The sequence below is a fragment of the Pseudophryne corroboree genome, chromosome 4 (assembly GCF_028390025.1).
Source record: "Pseudophryne corroboree isolate aPseCor3 chromosome 4, aPseCor3.hap2, whole genome shotgun sequence".
NCBI lineage: Eukaryota > Metazoa > Chordata > Amphibia > Anura > Myobatrachidae > Pseudophryne > Pseudophryne corroboree.
The window spans coordinates 247,120,210-247,138,026 of record NC_086447.1 but is presented as its reverse complement, the minus strand read 5'-3'; the positions used below and the strand labels follow the sequence as shown (position 1 = coordinate 247,138,026).

General features: G+C 46.4%; 1 protein-coding gene across 6 annotated transcripts in view; it reads left to right on the top strand.

Annotated features, from left to right (window-relative positions):
• Positions 1-17,817, top strand: part of DOCK10 (dedicator of cytokinesis 10) — a 691,954-nt gene that overhangs the window by 157,720 nt on the left and 516,417 nt on the right. For 4 of the 6 annotated variants that reach the window (XM_063916009.1, XM_063916010.1, XM_063916014.1 and 1 more), the window contains exon 1: positions 6,540-6,774. The exons of 1 other annotated variant lie outside the window; for it this stretch is intronic. In XM_063916009.1, coding sequence (XP_063772079.1) covers positions 6,613-6,774 — 162 coding nt within the window. In that variant the 5' untranslated portion in view covers positions 6,540-6,612. Of the gene's footprint in view, positions 1-6,539; positions 6,775-17,817 lie in introns of those variants that run through there. One more of the 6 variants, XM_063916008.1, reaches the window with a different exon arrangement.

The following is a 17,817-nucleotide window of genomic DNA, read 5'->3' as shown; positions in this document are numbered from 1 at the left end:
GGATGTTGGCATTTTGCTCGATTTGAAATCCAAGCCTGGCGGGAAAGCCTAAGTCAGGGCTTGGATTTACTTGGTTAACGGAAGTTCGTTTGGGGCTCGGATTTCACAAAATCCAAACAGCTCATCTCTAGTTAGGACATTAATATCAGAAAGAATGAGGAATTTTCAGTCTGAGCAGGAAATTGGCAAATTTATATTCACTCCTGTCAATTGCATTGGCAATAGTGCGACTAGAAGGTATCTTCTCATTATCTTGCCTGAGCATTTCTCAGAGTGGATTTGGGGTCAATTTACTAAGCCCTGGATGGAGATAAAGTGGCTGGAGGTAAAATCCCAACTAACCAGCTCCTAACTGTCATTTTTCAAGCACAGCCTGTGACATGGCAGTTAGAAGCTGATTTTCTAGTACTTTATCTCTGTCCACTTTATTTCGACCAAGGCTTAGTAAATACACCCCTCTGGGTCTTACTCTTCTCATTTTTCTTCCCCTTTTCTCCACAGTGTAGGTTGAAACTCAAGACCCATGTGTTATCGTGGCTCTGAGGGCTGCTTATTGGGGATTATACTTTGCGTGCCTGAGGCACATAGAATTTGACGGCAGATAGAACCACTTGGCACATCTAGTCTGGGCCAAGTGGGGCATAATTCACGGTTTCCAGGGCTAATTAGAAAGCCCCCGGCGAATTCATTCGCCGCGGTAAATTACCATGGCTAATTGAATGCTGCCCTCAGCCACGAGAATCTGTCAGAACCTGGCATGACATGCTAGGGCTCACTTAGCAAAGTTTTCCTACCCTAAAATCCAGCATAGTATCAACATGCTAATTAAATCTCCCCCAAGATTACAGAATTAATTTACTTTAATATTTATTATTTTATCCCACATCCAAGGGCATTTGTAAGTGCCAATTACATTGGATTCCAGAGGTGAGCATAATGGGACTGATTATGAGGTGGGAGTAAAGCAAAAAGAACTGTGCGCCTTGGCAAAACTATGTTGCACTACAGGTGGGGCATTTAACATTTGCAGAGAGATATAGATTTGGGAGGGGTGTGTCCACACTCAAATATAAATTGCATAGCCAATATAACTAGAGATGAGCAGGTTTGGTTCTCCGAGAACCGAACCCACCCGAACGCCACGTGGTTTACACGGGTCCGAGGCAGCCTCGGTTCTTCCCGCCTGACTCGGAAAACCCGAACTAGGCAAAACTTCATCATCCCGCTGTCGGATTCTCGCAAGATTCGGATTCCATATAAAGAGCCATGCGTTGCCGCCATTTTCACTCGTACATTGTCGAGAGAGCGAGAGGACGTGGCTACGTTCTCTGAGTGGAAAGCTCAATATCAGCTCAATATCAGTGCTCAGTATCTGTGCTGCATTATGGTGACCAGTATACTACAGTACAATAGTCCAGTGCTGCATCTCGCTGCTCAGTGTCAGTTCTAGTATCCTCATCAGTGCTCAGTATCAGTGCTCATTGTCTTGCTGCTGCATTGTGGTGACCAGTATACAACAGTACAATAGTCCAGTGCTGTTCTCGCTGCCCAGTGTCAGTTCTAGTATCCTCATCAGTGCTCAGTATCACTACTCATTGTCTTGCTGCTGCATTGTGGTGACCAGTATACTACAGTACAATAGTCCAGTGCTGCATCTCGCTGCCCAGTGTCAGTTCTAGTATCCTCATCAGTGCTCAGTATCACTACTCATTGGCCCTCATTCCGAGTTGATCGCTCGGTAATTTTCTTCGCATCGCAGTGAAATTCCGCTTAGTACGCATGCGCAATATTCGCACTGCGACTGCGCCAAGTAATTTTACAATGAAGATAGTATTTTTACTCACGGCTTTTTCTTCGCTCTGGCGAACGTAGTGTGATTGACAGGAAATGGGTGTTACTGGGCGGAAACACAGCGTTTTCGGGGCGTGTGGATAAAAACGCTACCGTTTCCGGAAAAAACGCAGGAGTGGCCGGAGAAACGGGGGAGTGTCTGGGCGAACGCTGGGTGTGTTTATGACGTCAAACCAGGAACGACAAGCACTGAACTGAACGCAGATGCCGAGTAAGTCTGAAGCTACTCTGAAACTGCTAAGTAGTTTGTAATCGCAATATTGCGAATACATCGGTCGCAATTTTAAGAAGCTAAGATACACTCCCAGTAGGCGTAGGCTTAGCGTGAGCAACTCTGCTAAATTCGCCTTGCGAGCGATCAACTCGGAATGAGGGCCTTTGTCTTGTGCTGCATTGTGGTGACCAGTATACTACAGTACAATAGTCCAGTGCTGTTCTCACTGCCCAGTGTCAGTTCTAGTATCCTCATCAGTGCTCAGTATCACTACTCATTGTCTTTTGCTGCATTGTGGTGACCAGTATACTACAGTACAATAGTCCAGTGCTGTTCTCGCTGCCCAGCGTCAGTTCTAGTATCCTCATCAGTGCTCAGTATCACTACTAATTGTCTTGTGCTGAATTGTGGTGACCAGTATACTACAGTACAATAGTCCAGTGCTGTTCTCGCTGCCCAGTGTCAGTTCTAGTATCCTCAATAGTGCTCTGTATCACTACTCATTGTCTTGCTGCTGCATTGTGGTGACCAGTATACTACAGTACAATAGTCCAGTGCTGTTCTCGCTGCCTAGTGTCAGTTCTAGTATCCTCATCAGTGCTCAGTATCACTACTCATTGTCTTGTGCTGCATTGTGGTGACCAGTATACTACAGTACAATAGTCCAGTGCTGTTCTCACTGCCCAGTGTCAGTTCTAGTATCCTCATCAGTGCTCAGTATCACTACTCATTGTCTTGCTGCTGCATTGTGGTGACCAGTATACTACAGTACAATAGTCCAGTGCTGTTCTCGCTGCCCAGTGTCAGTTCTAGTATCCTCATCAGTGCTCAGTATCACTACTCATTGTCTTGTGCTGAATTGTGGTGACCAGTATACTACAGTACAATAGTCCAGTGCTGTTCTCGCTGCCCAGTGTCAGTTCTAGTATCCTCATCAGTGCTCAGTATCACTACTCATTGTCTTGTGCTGCATTGTGGTGATCAGTATACTACAGTACAATAGTCCAGTGCTGTTCTCGCTGCCCAGTGTCAGTTCTAGTATCCTCATCAGTGCTCAGTATCACTATTGTCTTGTGCTGTGTTGTGGTGACCAGTATACTACAGTACATTACTAAAAGTCCAGTGTCTTGTGCTGCATCTTGCTGCTGTAGGGTGCTGGGGTAGTGTCCTGTCACTGTGCATAGGTCATCATCATTCCAGTCACAGTGGCATCTGGTATCTATCTAGTGGTATCTAATTCCAGACATTACTGCTGTCTAATTCCAGATATATTACTGCCATATAATTCCACACATTAAAAAATGGAAAACAAAATTTGGAGGGTAAAATAGGGAAAGATCAAGATCCACTTCCACCTAGTGCTGAAGCTGCTGCCACCAGTCATGGCAGAGACGATTCAATGCCATCAACGTCGTCTGCCAAGGCCGATGCCCAATGTCATAGTAGAGAGCATGTAGTATCCCTGGCCTATGTTCATGGCTAGTGGTTCAGCTTCACATGAGGATGGAAGCACTCATCCTCCCGCTAGAAAAATGAAAAGAGTTAAGCTGGCAAAAGCACAGCAAAGAACTGTGCGTTCTTCTAAATCACAAATCCCCAAGGAGAGTCCAATTGTGTCGGTTGCGATGCCTGACCTTCCCAACACTGGACGGGAAGAGGAGGCTCCTTCCACCATTTGCACGCCCCCCTGCAAGTGCTGGAAGAGGCACCCACAGTCCAGTTCGTGATATTCAAATTGAAGATGTCACTGTTGAAGTACGCCAGGATGAGGATATGGGTGTTGCTGGCACTGAGGAGGAAATTGACAAGGAGGATCCTGATGGTGAGGTGGTTTGTTTAAGTCAGGCACCTGGGGAGACACCCGTTGTCCGTGGGATGAATAAGGCCATTGACATGCCTGGTCAAAATACAAAACAAAACACCTCTTTGGTGTGGAATTATTTCAACAGAAATGTGGACAACTGGTGTCAAGCCGTGTGTTGCCTTTGTCAAGCTGTAATAAGTAGGGGTAAGGACGTTAACCACCTAGGAACATCCTCCCTTATACGTCACCTGGAGCTCATTCATCAGAAGTCATTGACAAGTTCAAAAACTTTGGGTGACAGCGGAAGCAGTCCACTGACAACTAAATCCCTTCTTCCTCTTGTACCCAAGCTCCTGCAAACCACACCACCAACTCCCTCAATGTCTATTTCCTCCTTAGACAGGAATGCCAATAGTCCTGCAGGCCATGTCACTCTCCTAACTGGGATTCCTCCGATGGATCCTTGAGTGTAATGCCAACTGCTGCTGGCGCTGCTGTTGTTGCTGCTGGGAGTCGATCGTCATCCCAGAGGGGAAGTCAGAAGACCACTTGTACTACTTCCAGTAAGCAATTGACTGTCCAACAGTCCTTTGCGAGGAAGATGAAATATCACAGCAGTTATCCTATTGCTAAGCGGATAACTCAGGCCTTAACAACTATGTTGGCGTTAGACGTGCATCCGGTATCCGCCGTTAGTTCACAGGGACTTAGAGAATTGCTTGGGGTAGTGTGTCCCCGGTACCAAATACCATCTAGGTTCCACTTCTCTAGGCAGGCGATACCGAGAATGTACACAGACGTCAGAAAAAGAGTCACCAGTGTCCTAAAAAATGCAGTTGTACCCACTGTCCACTTATCCACGGACATGTGGACAAGTGGAGCAGGGCAGACTAAGGTGTATATGGCTGTGAAAGCCCACTGGGTAGATGTATTGCCTCCCGCAGCAACATCAGCAGCAGCGGCACCAGTAGCAGCATCTTGCAAACGCCAACTCGTTCCTAGGCAGGATACGCTTTGTATCACCGCTTTCCATAAGAGACACACAACTTACGGAAACTGAGGAACATCATCGCAGATTGGCTTACCCCAATTGGACTCTCCTGGGGATTTGTAACATTGGACAATGCCATCAATATTGTGTGTGCATTACATGTGGGCAAATTCCAGCACGTCCCATGTTTTGCACATACAATGAATTTGGTGGTGCAGAATTTTTAAAAAAACGACAGGGGCGTGCAGGGGATGCTGTCGGTGGCCCGAAGAATTGCGGGCCACTTTCGGCATTCAGCCACCGCGTGCTGAAGACTGGAGCACCAGCAAACACTCCTGAACATGCCCTGCCATCAGCTGAAGCAAGAGGTGGTAACGAGGTGGAATTCAACCCTATATATGCTTCGGATGATGGAAGAGCAACAAAAGGCCATTCAAGCCTATACATCTGCCTACGATATAGGCAAAGGAGGGGGAATGCACCTGACTCAAGCGCAGTGGAGAATGATTTCAACGTTGTGCAAGGTTCTCCAACCCTTTGAACTTGCCACACGTGAAGTCAGTTCAGACACTGCCAGCCTAAATCAGGTCATTCCCCTCATCAGGCTTTTGCAGAAGCAGCTGGAGAGATTGAAGGAGGAGCTAAAATGGAGCGATTCCGCTAGGCATGTGGGACTTATGGATGGAGCCCTTCATTCGCTTAACCAGGATTCACGGGTGGTCAAACTGTTGAAATCAGAGCAATACATTTTGGCCACCATGCTCGATCCTAGGTTTAAAGCCTACGTTGTATCTGAGGTGTGAGGTGTTCAGAATAGACTGGAAATGAGTGGAAATTATGGTTATTGAGGTTAATAATACTACAGGATCAAAATGACCCCCAAATTCTATGATTTAAGCTGTTTTTATGGTTTTGTTTTTTTAAAAAACCCGAATCCAAAACGCACCCGAATCCGACAAAAATTGTTAAGGGAGGTTTTGCCAAAACGCGTCCGAATCCAAAACACAACCGTGGAACCGAATCCAAAACCAAAACACAAAACCCGAAAAATGCCTGCGGCACATCTCTAAATAAAACACTGTCCAGCATTTATGGGCTACATGCAAAAGCAGCCAGTTTTTACCCTGCATACAAAAAAAAAATGTATTTGGTCCCTTTGCATTGCAACATGGTTTGTCCAGATGCAGTTACTTGCTCTTTTTTAATTTACTCCCAACTAAGAATCAGGCCCTACATAATCTGTTGCCGCCACTGAGCTGTCAGTTGTAGAAGATCTGTCTTTCTTGATGTTTAAAGAATCAGCAAAATTAGCAATTTGTAAATTGAGTGCAATATTTTCTGTTCAATATTGTTTTCTGCAAGAACAGACTATTTCCCGACGTTCAATATTCCAACAACCAAATCCATTACTTGAACAGATGATTTTAATAATAGAACCATGGAACTAAAGCTATTTTGTGTTCTGTTGAAATAAGAAAACCGGAATCCTTGGACTTCGTTTGATTCCAGAATTATTTGCAGACTGTTTCATGCCCTTATGTCTCTGCAAGTGTTCAGTTACAGTGGATGAAGTCTTTTCCTCTAGCTGCATCCAAGCTATTTAGTTGTGATCAGATGATCCGTGCAGCGGGAAGTGATTGGAGAGCTGACTGGCTGCGGCTGCAGTGTAGGCTGCTTCCAGGGACAAGGAGCCACTGTTGTACAAACGTAGCATCAGCATAGAAGTTATTTTGTGGGATTCAGGATGCAGATATGGGCTGTGCTGCCAGCATTGTTCTGCTCCAAGCCTTTCGCTCTGTGGTACAGAGGAGCTGTCCCCACATTTGCACAAGACGTCAAGAGGATCTGTCACATGAAATAGTGCTACAGGATGATGTGGATGAAATAAGCAGACCGAGAACTCTAATCATAATGGTAGAGTATGCAATAGTAAAGTGTGACAGGATTATTTCATACAGCTGTGTCATTTATTGATATGCACATGGATTATCTGATTTTTCTTTTGTACATTTATTCTGCAGTGCTTACCATACAGTGTGTGTGTGTGTGTGTGTGTGTGTGTGTGTGTGTGTGTGTGTGTGTGTGTGTGTGTGTGTGTGTGTGTGTGTGTAATATTCATATGTAACATCACTATCAGTGTGCAGATGCATGTTGTTAGTTGTCTTGCATTGGCTAGAGGGCTATCATTATTACGTACCGATTCTGTTATGATGGGATTGACATGGATGCTATAATGGAATTTTTCTCATGGTTAACACGGCAACTTTTGTACTGCTGAAGGCACTTATGTCATATGTTGGATCACATGTCCACTCGGTTTCTGAGGTGTTTGATTCATTGTGATGTCTGTTAGTGCTGCCATGTTCTAGAGATGGGTAGAGTGATCATTAAATAATTTCATTTGTATCTACCGCATTCATCCTGCTAAAAAGATAGAATACTGTCTGTGCTGAGACTTTTACAATGATATGCAGTAATGTATAAAGCCGTGCAGAAACAAACTCGGGTGGTTGTTTTAGTGTAATATCAAAGCTGATGGGTAAAGATGTTTGGGCACTTTGGCATCCAGTATTTGCTACAGTCTAAGAATAAAAATATCAATACTCATCATTACAGGATTTCCCATATATTTATGTACATACAAATATCAAAACTCATCGTTAAGGTCTTTCCCATGTATTTATACATATTCAAATATCAGTACTCATCATTACGTTATTTCTCATGTATTTATGTACATACAAATAACATTTTTGTCTTTCCTATATATTTAGCAACTTTAAAACATAACAGGAATACAGATATACCTATAAAATACATATACAGAATGCATGTTGTTATTGGCCTTTAGATTTATGTTACCAGTCGGGCAGTTAAAAACTGGCTAAGTGTCAGCTCCTAGAACCACACAACCTTTTCCTTGGGCTTAGAGAGACAGAGTAACCTGTATACCATTCATAATAGCTCAATTACACGTCTGTGCTGGATTTATTTGCCATTATGAAACCACCAGACTACACAGCTCTTGTTGCTTCTGTGATGTTATGATGCTGTAATATAAATAAATGAGGCTTGTTTGTATGCTTTTGATGCCAATGTCATGCATTTCCAATGTAAACAGACTGATAGTGGAAGCAGCCATTTTGTGGGCTGAACCAATATTCATCCTTCGAGTTCACTAGGAACTACTGACATTTCTAAGGCCTAGGGAATAAAATGGTTGATGTAGAGTTTCAACATGCTTGCGTAAAGTGCGCTTACAAAAACTGTGCGTATATATATATATATATATATATATAAGGTGATTCATTGCGCCCTACGGGCACTCTTCACGCCATCATAAGGGGCTACGCCCCCTTAACCCTTGCACACCCTTGTGGCGTGAAATATTTTTATTATATGGAGTATTACCTCCAATCATAATTGTGTGAGTGGTTAAATATTGCACGGACAAAGGGCGTGCAATGGTTAAGGGTTTGAAGCCCCTTGCAACGGCATGAACAGTGCACGCAGGGCCTGTCGAATCACCTAGTAGGTGCTGTGGTTGGAGGAGTGGCAGGTGCAGGGGAAACACAGATGGGGTCCTGTGGTGCCACGGGTGGGGGAGGGGTGGTGGCGGGGGTGCCGCGGGTAGGGGGGACTGGTGCGGTGATGTCGTAAGTTGGGGAAGAGCAGGTGCGGGCCTGGAGCCACCGCGGGTGGGGGAGGAGCGGTTGCGGGGGTGCTGCGGGTGGGGGAGGGGACAGTGCGGTGGGGGAGGGACGGGGGTGCCATGGGTGGGGGAGGGGCAGTGGCAGGGGTTCCACGGGTAGAGGGGGGCTGTTGCGGTGATGCCGTGGATGGGTGGGGGAGGAGCGGGTGCGGGCCCGGAGCCAGAGCCGGCCCTAGCCAATATGATGCCAATATGATGCCCTAGGCAAGATTTTGGCTGGTGCCCCCTTGCACCACCGCTGGTTCCGCCTCTGACCTTGCACCTCTTTCCCAGCACCATCACCCCTCACCCATAGCAGTCCTTATTTTGGGGTTTGTACCCCCTATATTTTAAATAGGAACAGTTCGCACATTTGGCACACAGCCCAAAAAGGGGTGTGTTTTTGCTGGCAAGGGGCATGGCCACACAATAGTAACCCCAATTCCAATTACGCCACACAGCACTGCAACTTCATTCACATTTGATCATGCGATAGTGTCCATAATTCATATTACATCCCACAGTAGTATCACTTTACCTTATAAACGTTACTCCTCACAGTAGAGCCCCTTGTTCACATTACATCACACTGAATTGCTCCTTATTCACATTACACCACACCCTATTGCTCTTTATTCACATTCAAAAGGATATAAAAAAGAGGAATCAAAATAGCTTAACTTTGTGGGGGATGAAGTCCAGATAGGACGAAACGCGTTGGGTGCTACTCTTTGGTCTAACCTCACCACAAAGCTATTTTGATTCCTCTTTTTTATATCCTTTTGAACGCCTTTTATTTCTTTTTGTGCTTTTTAAACTTTTTAATTATTTTTTACCCTCTGTGTTAAAGTGGTACTTCAAAGTTTTTTAAGTAATACATCTAGTTTTATGTCACCATGCTCTTTTCTTTTTAAATTTCAATAATCTTTTTTAATTTTGTTTTTTTGTATAGGGTCATATATATATCTTTTTATATGAGCTTGTATGTTTTTATAACTAGTTTGTATAGTGCGTCCCACTGCAATAAATTTGTACACATTTTTTATATCATCATTCTGTTTTTAGCATTCATTCGGCACCATTGGTCGCTCTCTACCACCTCATCCTTTGTCCACATATATATATATATATATATATATATATGTCACAGAGAAATTGTGGCACTCATGTAATAAATACTGTTAATAAATACGGTAAATCTCACTTCAAGTGATGTGATTTTTTTCTTGGAAGGCACTGTGGCAAGTTGTTTTTATTTACTGTACTTGGAGTGCCAACTGTTGTCTATCTATCTATAGTATCTATCTTTATGAAAAGGCACAATAGGGCAATACAGTATATATAGTATATACTACCCTACTGTGCCAAACAAGATCCTAATTAATAATGCCAGATAGTAATTTTCCAAGCCAGGTATTGATCCAGGTATTACAGTACATTATTAATTGTTTTTGCCTTGTCAAACCACTGTCAATGTTCTGACCCATGTTCACCATTCTCAATCTACTTGGTACCGATGCCCATTCATTGGCGTATTTATAATGGGTGCAGTGTGTGCAATGCACATGGGCCCCCGGGGACCAGTGGGGCCCACACCGCACACCCTGCACTCATTATTTTTAATACTCACTGATCAGAGTCCCACGGCGCAGCAGTAGCACTTCAGGACTCACTGGGAAAATGGCATGGCGCCATTTTCCCGGTGTTTCGCGCATGCGCAGTAGGAAAATCGCTGGGAAAATGTCCACCACGCCATTTACCCGGAGAGCTGCGCATGTGCTGTAGGCTCTTGGACAGCACTAGGGTCTCCTAGGAACCCTAGTGCCCAGAGCTCTACAGCACTGCCGGCTAGAGAGGAATGGGCCCAGATGGAGTCTGCATAAGGGCCTCCTCCTCTGTAGACCTGCCACTATGCCCATTGCAAATATTGTATGTAAACTAATCTTTGCGATTCATAATTTAGTACATTTAATTGTGTATGAAATTGGTAACGCATTCTCTGCTGTAAAATGTATGGCCATTAGATGTCACAGAGGAGTTTAACAACCATGGGGGTCATTCTGACCCGATCGCTCGCTGCAGTTTGTCGCAGCGCAGCGATCATGTCAGAACTGCGCATGTGTCGGTGCCACAGTGCGCCGGCGCATAGCAGTTGTCGTTGCCTAGTGATCGCCTATGAGATAGAGTCGGTCGCTGGGCGGGGGGGGGGGGGGGGGGGGGGCTGGACGGCGGCGTTGAGCCGCTGTTTAGGGGGGCGCAGTCTGGCCAACGCGGGCATGGCCGGACCGTTGAGGGGTGGGCCGCGGTGCCTGCGTGACGTCTCACGCAGCCGCTGCGGCCAGCGGCAGTGGCGAACAACTCCCGGCCAGCCGCAGAAGCTGCGCTGGCCGGGAGTTACTCCAGAAATATAAAAGCAGCGCCGCTGTGCGATGCTTTTGTATTTGTGCGGGGGGGCGGCAGTGACATGCGGGGCGGACTAGCCCTGTGCTGGGCGTCCCCCCACATGTCAGGGAAGATGATCGTAGCTGTGCTAAATTTAGCACAGCTACGATCAACTTGGAATGACCCCCCCCATGTACGATGACAAAGCTGTATGCTGGACAGTGCCAGTAAAGGTTTCTCTGGGCCCTTACCACAGCTTTGGCCTACTGACCCTCATCCTCCAGTACCCACCTCCCAGTCTCCTACACCAGTGACTTTTGTAAAATCTTACCAATAACTGTACCTTCTCCTGGGTGGCTGGCAAGGCTGCAGTCCGTAAGCATTAATGTCTGATGTACAGCGCTGTCTAGGCTACATTGCAGCCCAACATCAGAAATAGGATTTCTAGAGATCAGGTTCTAAATGTAAAGTTTTGGAAATAACATATAGAAGACCTGGTGGGTCATTCCGAGTTGTTCACTCATTGACGATTTTTGCTATACTGCGATTAGTTGCTTACTGCGCATGTGCAAGGTTCGCAGAGCGCATGCGCTTAGTTATTTTACACAAAAGTTAGGTATTTTACTCACGGCATAACGAATCTTTTTCATCGCTGTGCTGATCGGAGTGTGATTGACAGGAAGTGGGTGTTTCTGGGCGGAAACTGGCCGTTTTATGGGAGTGTGCGGAAAAACGCAGGCGTTCGAGTTGTAAAACGCAGGAGTGGCTGGAGAAACGGGGGAGTGGTTGGGCAAACGCTGGGTGTGTTTGTGACGTCAAACCAGGAACGAAAAGGACTGAGCTGGTCGCAATGGCTGAGTAAGTCTGGAGCAACTCAGAAACTGCTATTCGCAATTCTGCTAATCTTTCGTTCGCACTTCTGCTAAGCTAAGATACACTCCCAGTAGGCGGCGGCTTAGCGTGTGCAATGCTGCTAAAAGCAGCTAGCAAGCGAACAACGCGGAATCACCCCCCTGGTGCGGCTTCTATAAAAAGGGTGTGCGGCTTCACAGGGTGCCATCAGAAGGAGGCGTGGTCTACGCTTCCCGACCTCCGTTTCCGTCACTACGGGTGTATGGGAGGTGCACGGTGACAGAGGCCGGGCACTGCACATAATGCAGCACCAGGCTCCTGTCACTAGCAGGAGCCGACACTTTTGTGACACCCCTCAGCAGGTGACACACGGTGCGGGCCGCACCCCCGTTGTGACACCACTGCCCTTATGCACTTGTTTAAAGCCATTGTGAAATGCTGGTATACCTGCACAATACATAAAGAGTCAGATTCAGTTAACAGTGGATCGTGCTGTCTCTTCTGGTTAAAGTGCCCCCAGCTATTCAGTCTCTTCTGGTAATATGTCCCCAGTTATTTGCAGTCTCTTCAGGTTAAAGTTCCCCCAGTTATAAGGGACCCACAATCAGCCCACAAGTGTCCATGAGGCAGCAGTTATTTGTTTCTGCTCATGCTCTCAGACTAGAAATGTTTTTGTGTATCTTTTGGTTGTCTCATACCAATTTACAGTATAGTCATTTAATACATGAGTGTTACATTTTTTTGCTCATGCAAGATTGTGGATAGCTTACACTTTTATGCTGCTTTCACATCGCAAAACCTGCTTTTGAAATGGTATTTGAAACGGTTCTTAAAACGGGTCTGAGCAGTTAAACCCCTTTCACATCTCATGTTGTAACCAGTAAATTACCATTTCATTCCCGTTTTGGTACCTTTCACACTGAACCCGTTTCACCCATAGAAAACAGTGGTTGTCATTATAAATGGACTTTTCTGGCCCACACATTATTATTAATCACTAATTAATTCATTATTAATAATTTGGATAGTCGTACGATGGAACCCAGCAGCTTGAAGCATATCTATTTTTATTAGATGGGATTAGGTACTTGGTTTGTCTTTTTTGGAGGCACAAGTATTATTTATATATTTTTTAAAAATATTATTTTTTTTAAAAGATGGAATGGTTAAAACACGGAAAAAAATGGCGTGGGGTCCCCCCTCCAAAGCATAACCAGCCTCGGGCTCTTCGAGCTGGTCCTGGTTCTAAAAATGCGGGGGAAAAATTGACAGGGGATCCCCCGTATTTTTAAAACCAGCACTGGGCTCTGCGCCTGGTGCTGGTGCAAAAAATACGGGGGACAAAACGAGTAGGGGTCCCCCATATTTTTCACACCAGCATCGGGCTCCACTAGCTGGACAGATAATGCCACAGCCGGGGGTCACTTTTATGCCGTGCCCTGCGGCCGTGGCATTAAATATCCAACTAGTCACCCCTGGCCGGGGTACCCTGGGGGAGTGGGGACCCCTTCAATCAAGGGGTCCCCCCCCCCAGCCACCCAAGGGCCAGGGGTGAAGCCCGAGGCTGTCCCCCCCCATCCAATGGGCTGCGGATGGGGGGGCTGATAGCCTTTGTTGTAAATGAAAAGATATTGTTTTTTCCAGTAGTACTACAAGTCCCAGCAAGCCTCCCCCGCAAGCTGGTACTTGGAGAACCACAAGTACCAGCATGCGGGAGAAAAACTGGCCCGCTGGTACCTGTAGTTCTAATGGAAAAAAAATACCCAAATAAAAACAGGACACAGACACCGTCGACAGTAAAACTTTATTACACACTGCCGACACACACATACTTACCTATGTTCACACGCCGACATCGGTCCTCTTCTCCATGTAGAATCCAGGGGTACCTGAAAATAAAAGTTCAATATACTCACCTCAGCCATGGTCCAGAGATAAATCCACGGACTTGGCAAAAAAAGAAAACGAACACCCGGACCTGCGGACCGAAAGGGGTCCCATGCTAACATATGAGACCCCTCTCCTCGAATGCCGGGACATCACGTGACTCCTGTCACTGAAGTCCCTTCAGCCAATCAGGAAGCGCTACTTCCGTGGCGCTCACCTGATTGGCTGGGCGCTGTCTGTACTGTGACAGCACATCGCAAAGCCGCTCCATTACTTTCAATGGTGGGAACTTTGCGGGTAGCGGTGGGGTCACCCGCCGGTCAGCCGCTGACCGGCGGGTGACCTTACCGCTAGCCGCTAAGTTCCCACCATTGAAAGTAATGGAGCGGCTTTGCGATGTGCTGTCACAGTACAGACAGCGCACAGCCAATCAGGTGAGCGCAACGAAGTTGCGCTTCCTGATTGGCTTAGAGACCTTTCTGTGACAGCTGTCACTGACAGGTCTCATTCGTGGAAAGGTGTCCCATGTGTCAGCATGGGACCCCTTTCAGTCCGGCATGGAGCGGGTGTTCGGTTTGTTTTTTTGCCAAGTACGTGGATTTATCTCTGGACCATGGCTGAGGTGAGTATATTGATCTTTTCTTTTCAGGTATCCGTGGATTCTACATGGAGAAGAGGACCGATGTCGGCGTGTGAACATAGGTAAGTATGTGTGTGTCGACGTATGAAATAAAGTTTTACTGTCGACGGTGTGTGTGTCCTGTTTTTATTTGGGTATTTTGTTCCCAGTAGTACTACAGGTACCAGCGGGCCCGTTTTTCTCCCGCATGCTGGTACTTGTGGTTCTCCAAGTACCAGCTTGCGGGGGAGGCTTGCTGGGACTTGTAGTACTACTGTAAAAAACAATATTCTTTCAATTTTGACAAGGCTATCAGCCCCCCCATCCGCAGCCCATTGGATGGGGGGGGGGGACAGCCTCGGGCTTCACCCCTGGCCCTTGGGTGGCTGGGGGGGGGGGACCCCTTGATTGAAGGGGTCCCCACTCCCCCAGGGTACCCCGGCCAGGGGTGACTAGTTGGATATTTAATGCCACGGCCGCAGGGCACGGCATAAAAGTGACCCCCGGCTGTGGCATTATCTGTCCAGCTAGTGGAGCCCGATGCTGGTGTGAAAAATACGGGGGACCCCTACTCGTTTTGTCCCCCGTATTTTTTGCACCAGCACCAGGCGCAGAGCCCGGTGCTGGTTTTAAAAATACGGGGGATCCCCTGTCAATTTTTTCCCCGCATTTTTAGAACCAGGACCAGCTCGAAGAGCCCGAGGCTGGTTATGCTTTGGAGGGGGGACCCCACGCCATTTTTTTCTGTGTTTTTCACATTTAAACGTTTATAAAGCCACTCTCTCATGTGTCTCCTGTGTTTTCCAAGCTGTTTCCTGGTTGTGGCTGGTGACATCACACATGGAGACAGCCTATCATCTTCTGGGGCTTGCAAATACCGTTTCAGACCCTTTCACACTGCACAGTGAAATGGGACTGAAACGGGTAGGACCCTGCTTTTTTACCGTTTCAAAATACCGGTATTTTGAAAACGGTAAATTGAAGGGGACCCTTTCACATCGCAGCTTGACCCGTTTAGGAAGCCAGTTAAAACGGCAAAATACCGGGTATAAGCTGCGGTGTGAAAGGGGTATTAGATTTCCAATTTCATGTCTACATTTCTTGTTGTATCTTTTATTGGTTATAAAAGGTACAAATCCTTTACTATTATTACAGTATCTGTATCTTGTGCTTGCCTGTAACATTTTAGTTTTATTGTCTACTCACTATAACATGAAACTTCAGATCATTTATCTGATATTTGTTATATTGTAATGTTCTCCCAAGTGAATGATATACAGTATGCATCTGAACAGTAATTGCTGCCATGTACATGGATCTCAACACTGACAGGCAACTTTCCAACTATCACACAAAATTTCATGCCAAGCACTGTTAAATTGATACTATAAACAAGTGCAAGCAAAGCAGCTGATGAGGGTTCTGCTGGACAAAGGATCTAACAAGGTAGCAATCAATTTGCCAGCTGTCAGGATCCTGGCGGTCAGGATACCAAAGACGGAATCCCAACAGCCGTCAATACCAACAGCCGGAATCCAGGCACACAGGGACTATTCCCACTTGTGGGTGTCCACGACACCCATAGACTGAGACTAGAACATGTGGCGAGTGCAGCGAGCCACTGAGCCCGCAACGTGGCGAGCGCAGGGATCCCGCAAGGGGACTCTTACCGTTCGCCCCGCTGCCGGCATTCTGGCGGGTGGGATGCAGCTGTCGGGATCTTGATCTTGTCGCCATCCCACCTGCTGGTAAATAGTATGTAACCCGTTTATAGCCCATAGTAGGATCAGCTGGAGGGTTGGTATCGATATACCGGCGCCCGTCATCCCAGCGGTCAGAATCCCGACCGCGGGATGCCAGGCACCGGGATGCCAGGCGCCGGAATGCCAGCAGTGGGGCGAGCACGAAAGAGCCCCTTGCGGGCTCACTGCCCTCGCCATGCTGCGGGCACGGTGGTGCGCTATGCATGCCACACTATTAATTTTCCCTCCAGGGGTTTTGTGGATGCCACAAGAGAGAATAGGTGTCGGTATCTCAGCTGTCAGGATCCCAGCACCAGTATGCTGAGCGTCGGGATCCCGACAGCTGGTATATTGAATGCATCCCCAGCTGGAGACTGCCCACCTAGAGCACAGAACAAAGAGGGCCATTTATGTACATTGCAATTGATTTGCTCTAGTGCACCTATTGGCCAGGACATATTGTACTTTCTCCTTTTAACACAACTAATCACAAGGACCAATAACCCAATAAATACACAGCTCAGAACATGGAGAGAAATGGCCACAAGCTCTATTAACTAAAATTTAGGAGGACGTGGGTCAGGACAGGCCTAGCCAATGCTTCACTGATGCTTTGGCCAAGCCATCAACCACTGATATGTCAAAGTGGTCAACCAAAGGATTTTGATGAACCCACTTAAGAGAGACCTCTTCAGGTTTGCCATGAAGCTAGATCCCGGAGATGTCTCACAATGCTAACTTGGTCCCTATCCACAATGTCAGCTGTTGCTACGATGGACATGCAGTGAGGTAAAATGCTGGGGAGGCACTGACTAGTACCAGAGCCAGATTTACGCGAAATATATGAGCCAAAAGGTTCATGTGGGCATTATTCACAAGAATATACTGCTGGAAATTTGGTGAGTTTTCATCAGAGATGTGCAGAAAAGGAAGGCAGGTTTGCAGGCCCCTAAGCCATGTCAAATGATCCGCAATTGCCACTGCTAGACTCATCTGTATATGTCATAGCCTGATACAATTTGGTATAGCTGTGTACTCACCTACCCCAATATAGGTGTTATGTGGGGGAGTTTTTGTCACTTTCCAACTGTGGTTATGAGTGAATGGGCTCTTGATGCTGTTGCTTTCTTGAACTTGTGGCAGATCATAAATATATTTTTATGTCATATTTGTGACACCTTTCCCAAACAGGATTCTTGGGGTTTCTTTCTCAGGCTTTTGCACAATGTCTATTGCCTCTCATTTTAACAAAATAATTATGTTTATATAATAAACTAGTATTATGGACTCTTCATTCTCCGGATCACAAGCTATTGTGCCCCTTGTTGTCACTTTTCTTTTTTTCCTTTGTCTTTCCAACCCTCCCTACTCATCTCCCTCTTTTTTTTCCTGTCTTTATTTCCACTTCTTTTATCCTGTCTGTTTCTCTCTCCAAAGATGACCATTCAGGGTTGGACTGGCCCACTGTGGTTGAGGAAATCCCCAGTGGGCCCTACTGCCTGAGGACCACACCCCTCTCTAATGTCAATTTCATACAAAACACTTATATTATACATTGTTCCTGTACTAGAGGCTCAGTTATCTCATAGAGCAGGAACATGAATGAACATGGGTGCATAGTTATTTTTCTATAGAAACGACACTACCCCTGTTATTGCCTATGTAGTCTCCTCTAGTCACCAGTCTATCCAGATTGGGCTATTTACCTGTGTGCCCCTCTGTGCTCTATGTCCCTTCTGTGGAGGTGACTGCCCCAGAGCTGTATTGCTGTGTGTCAAGATCCG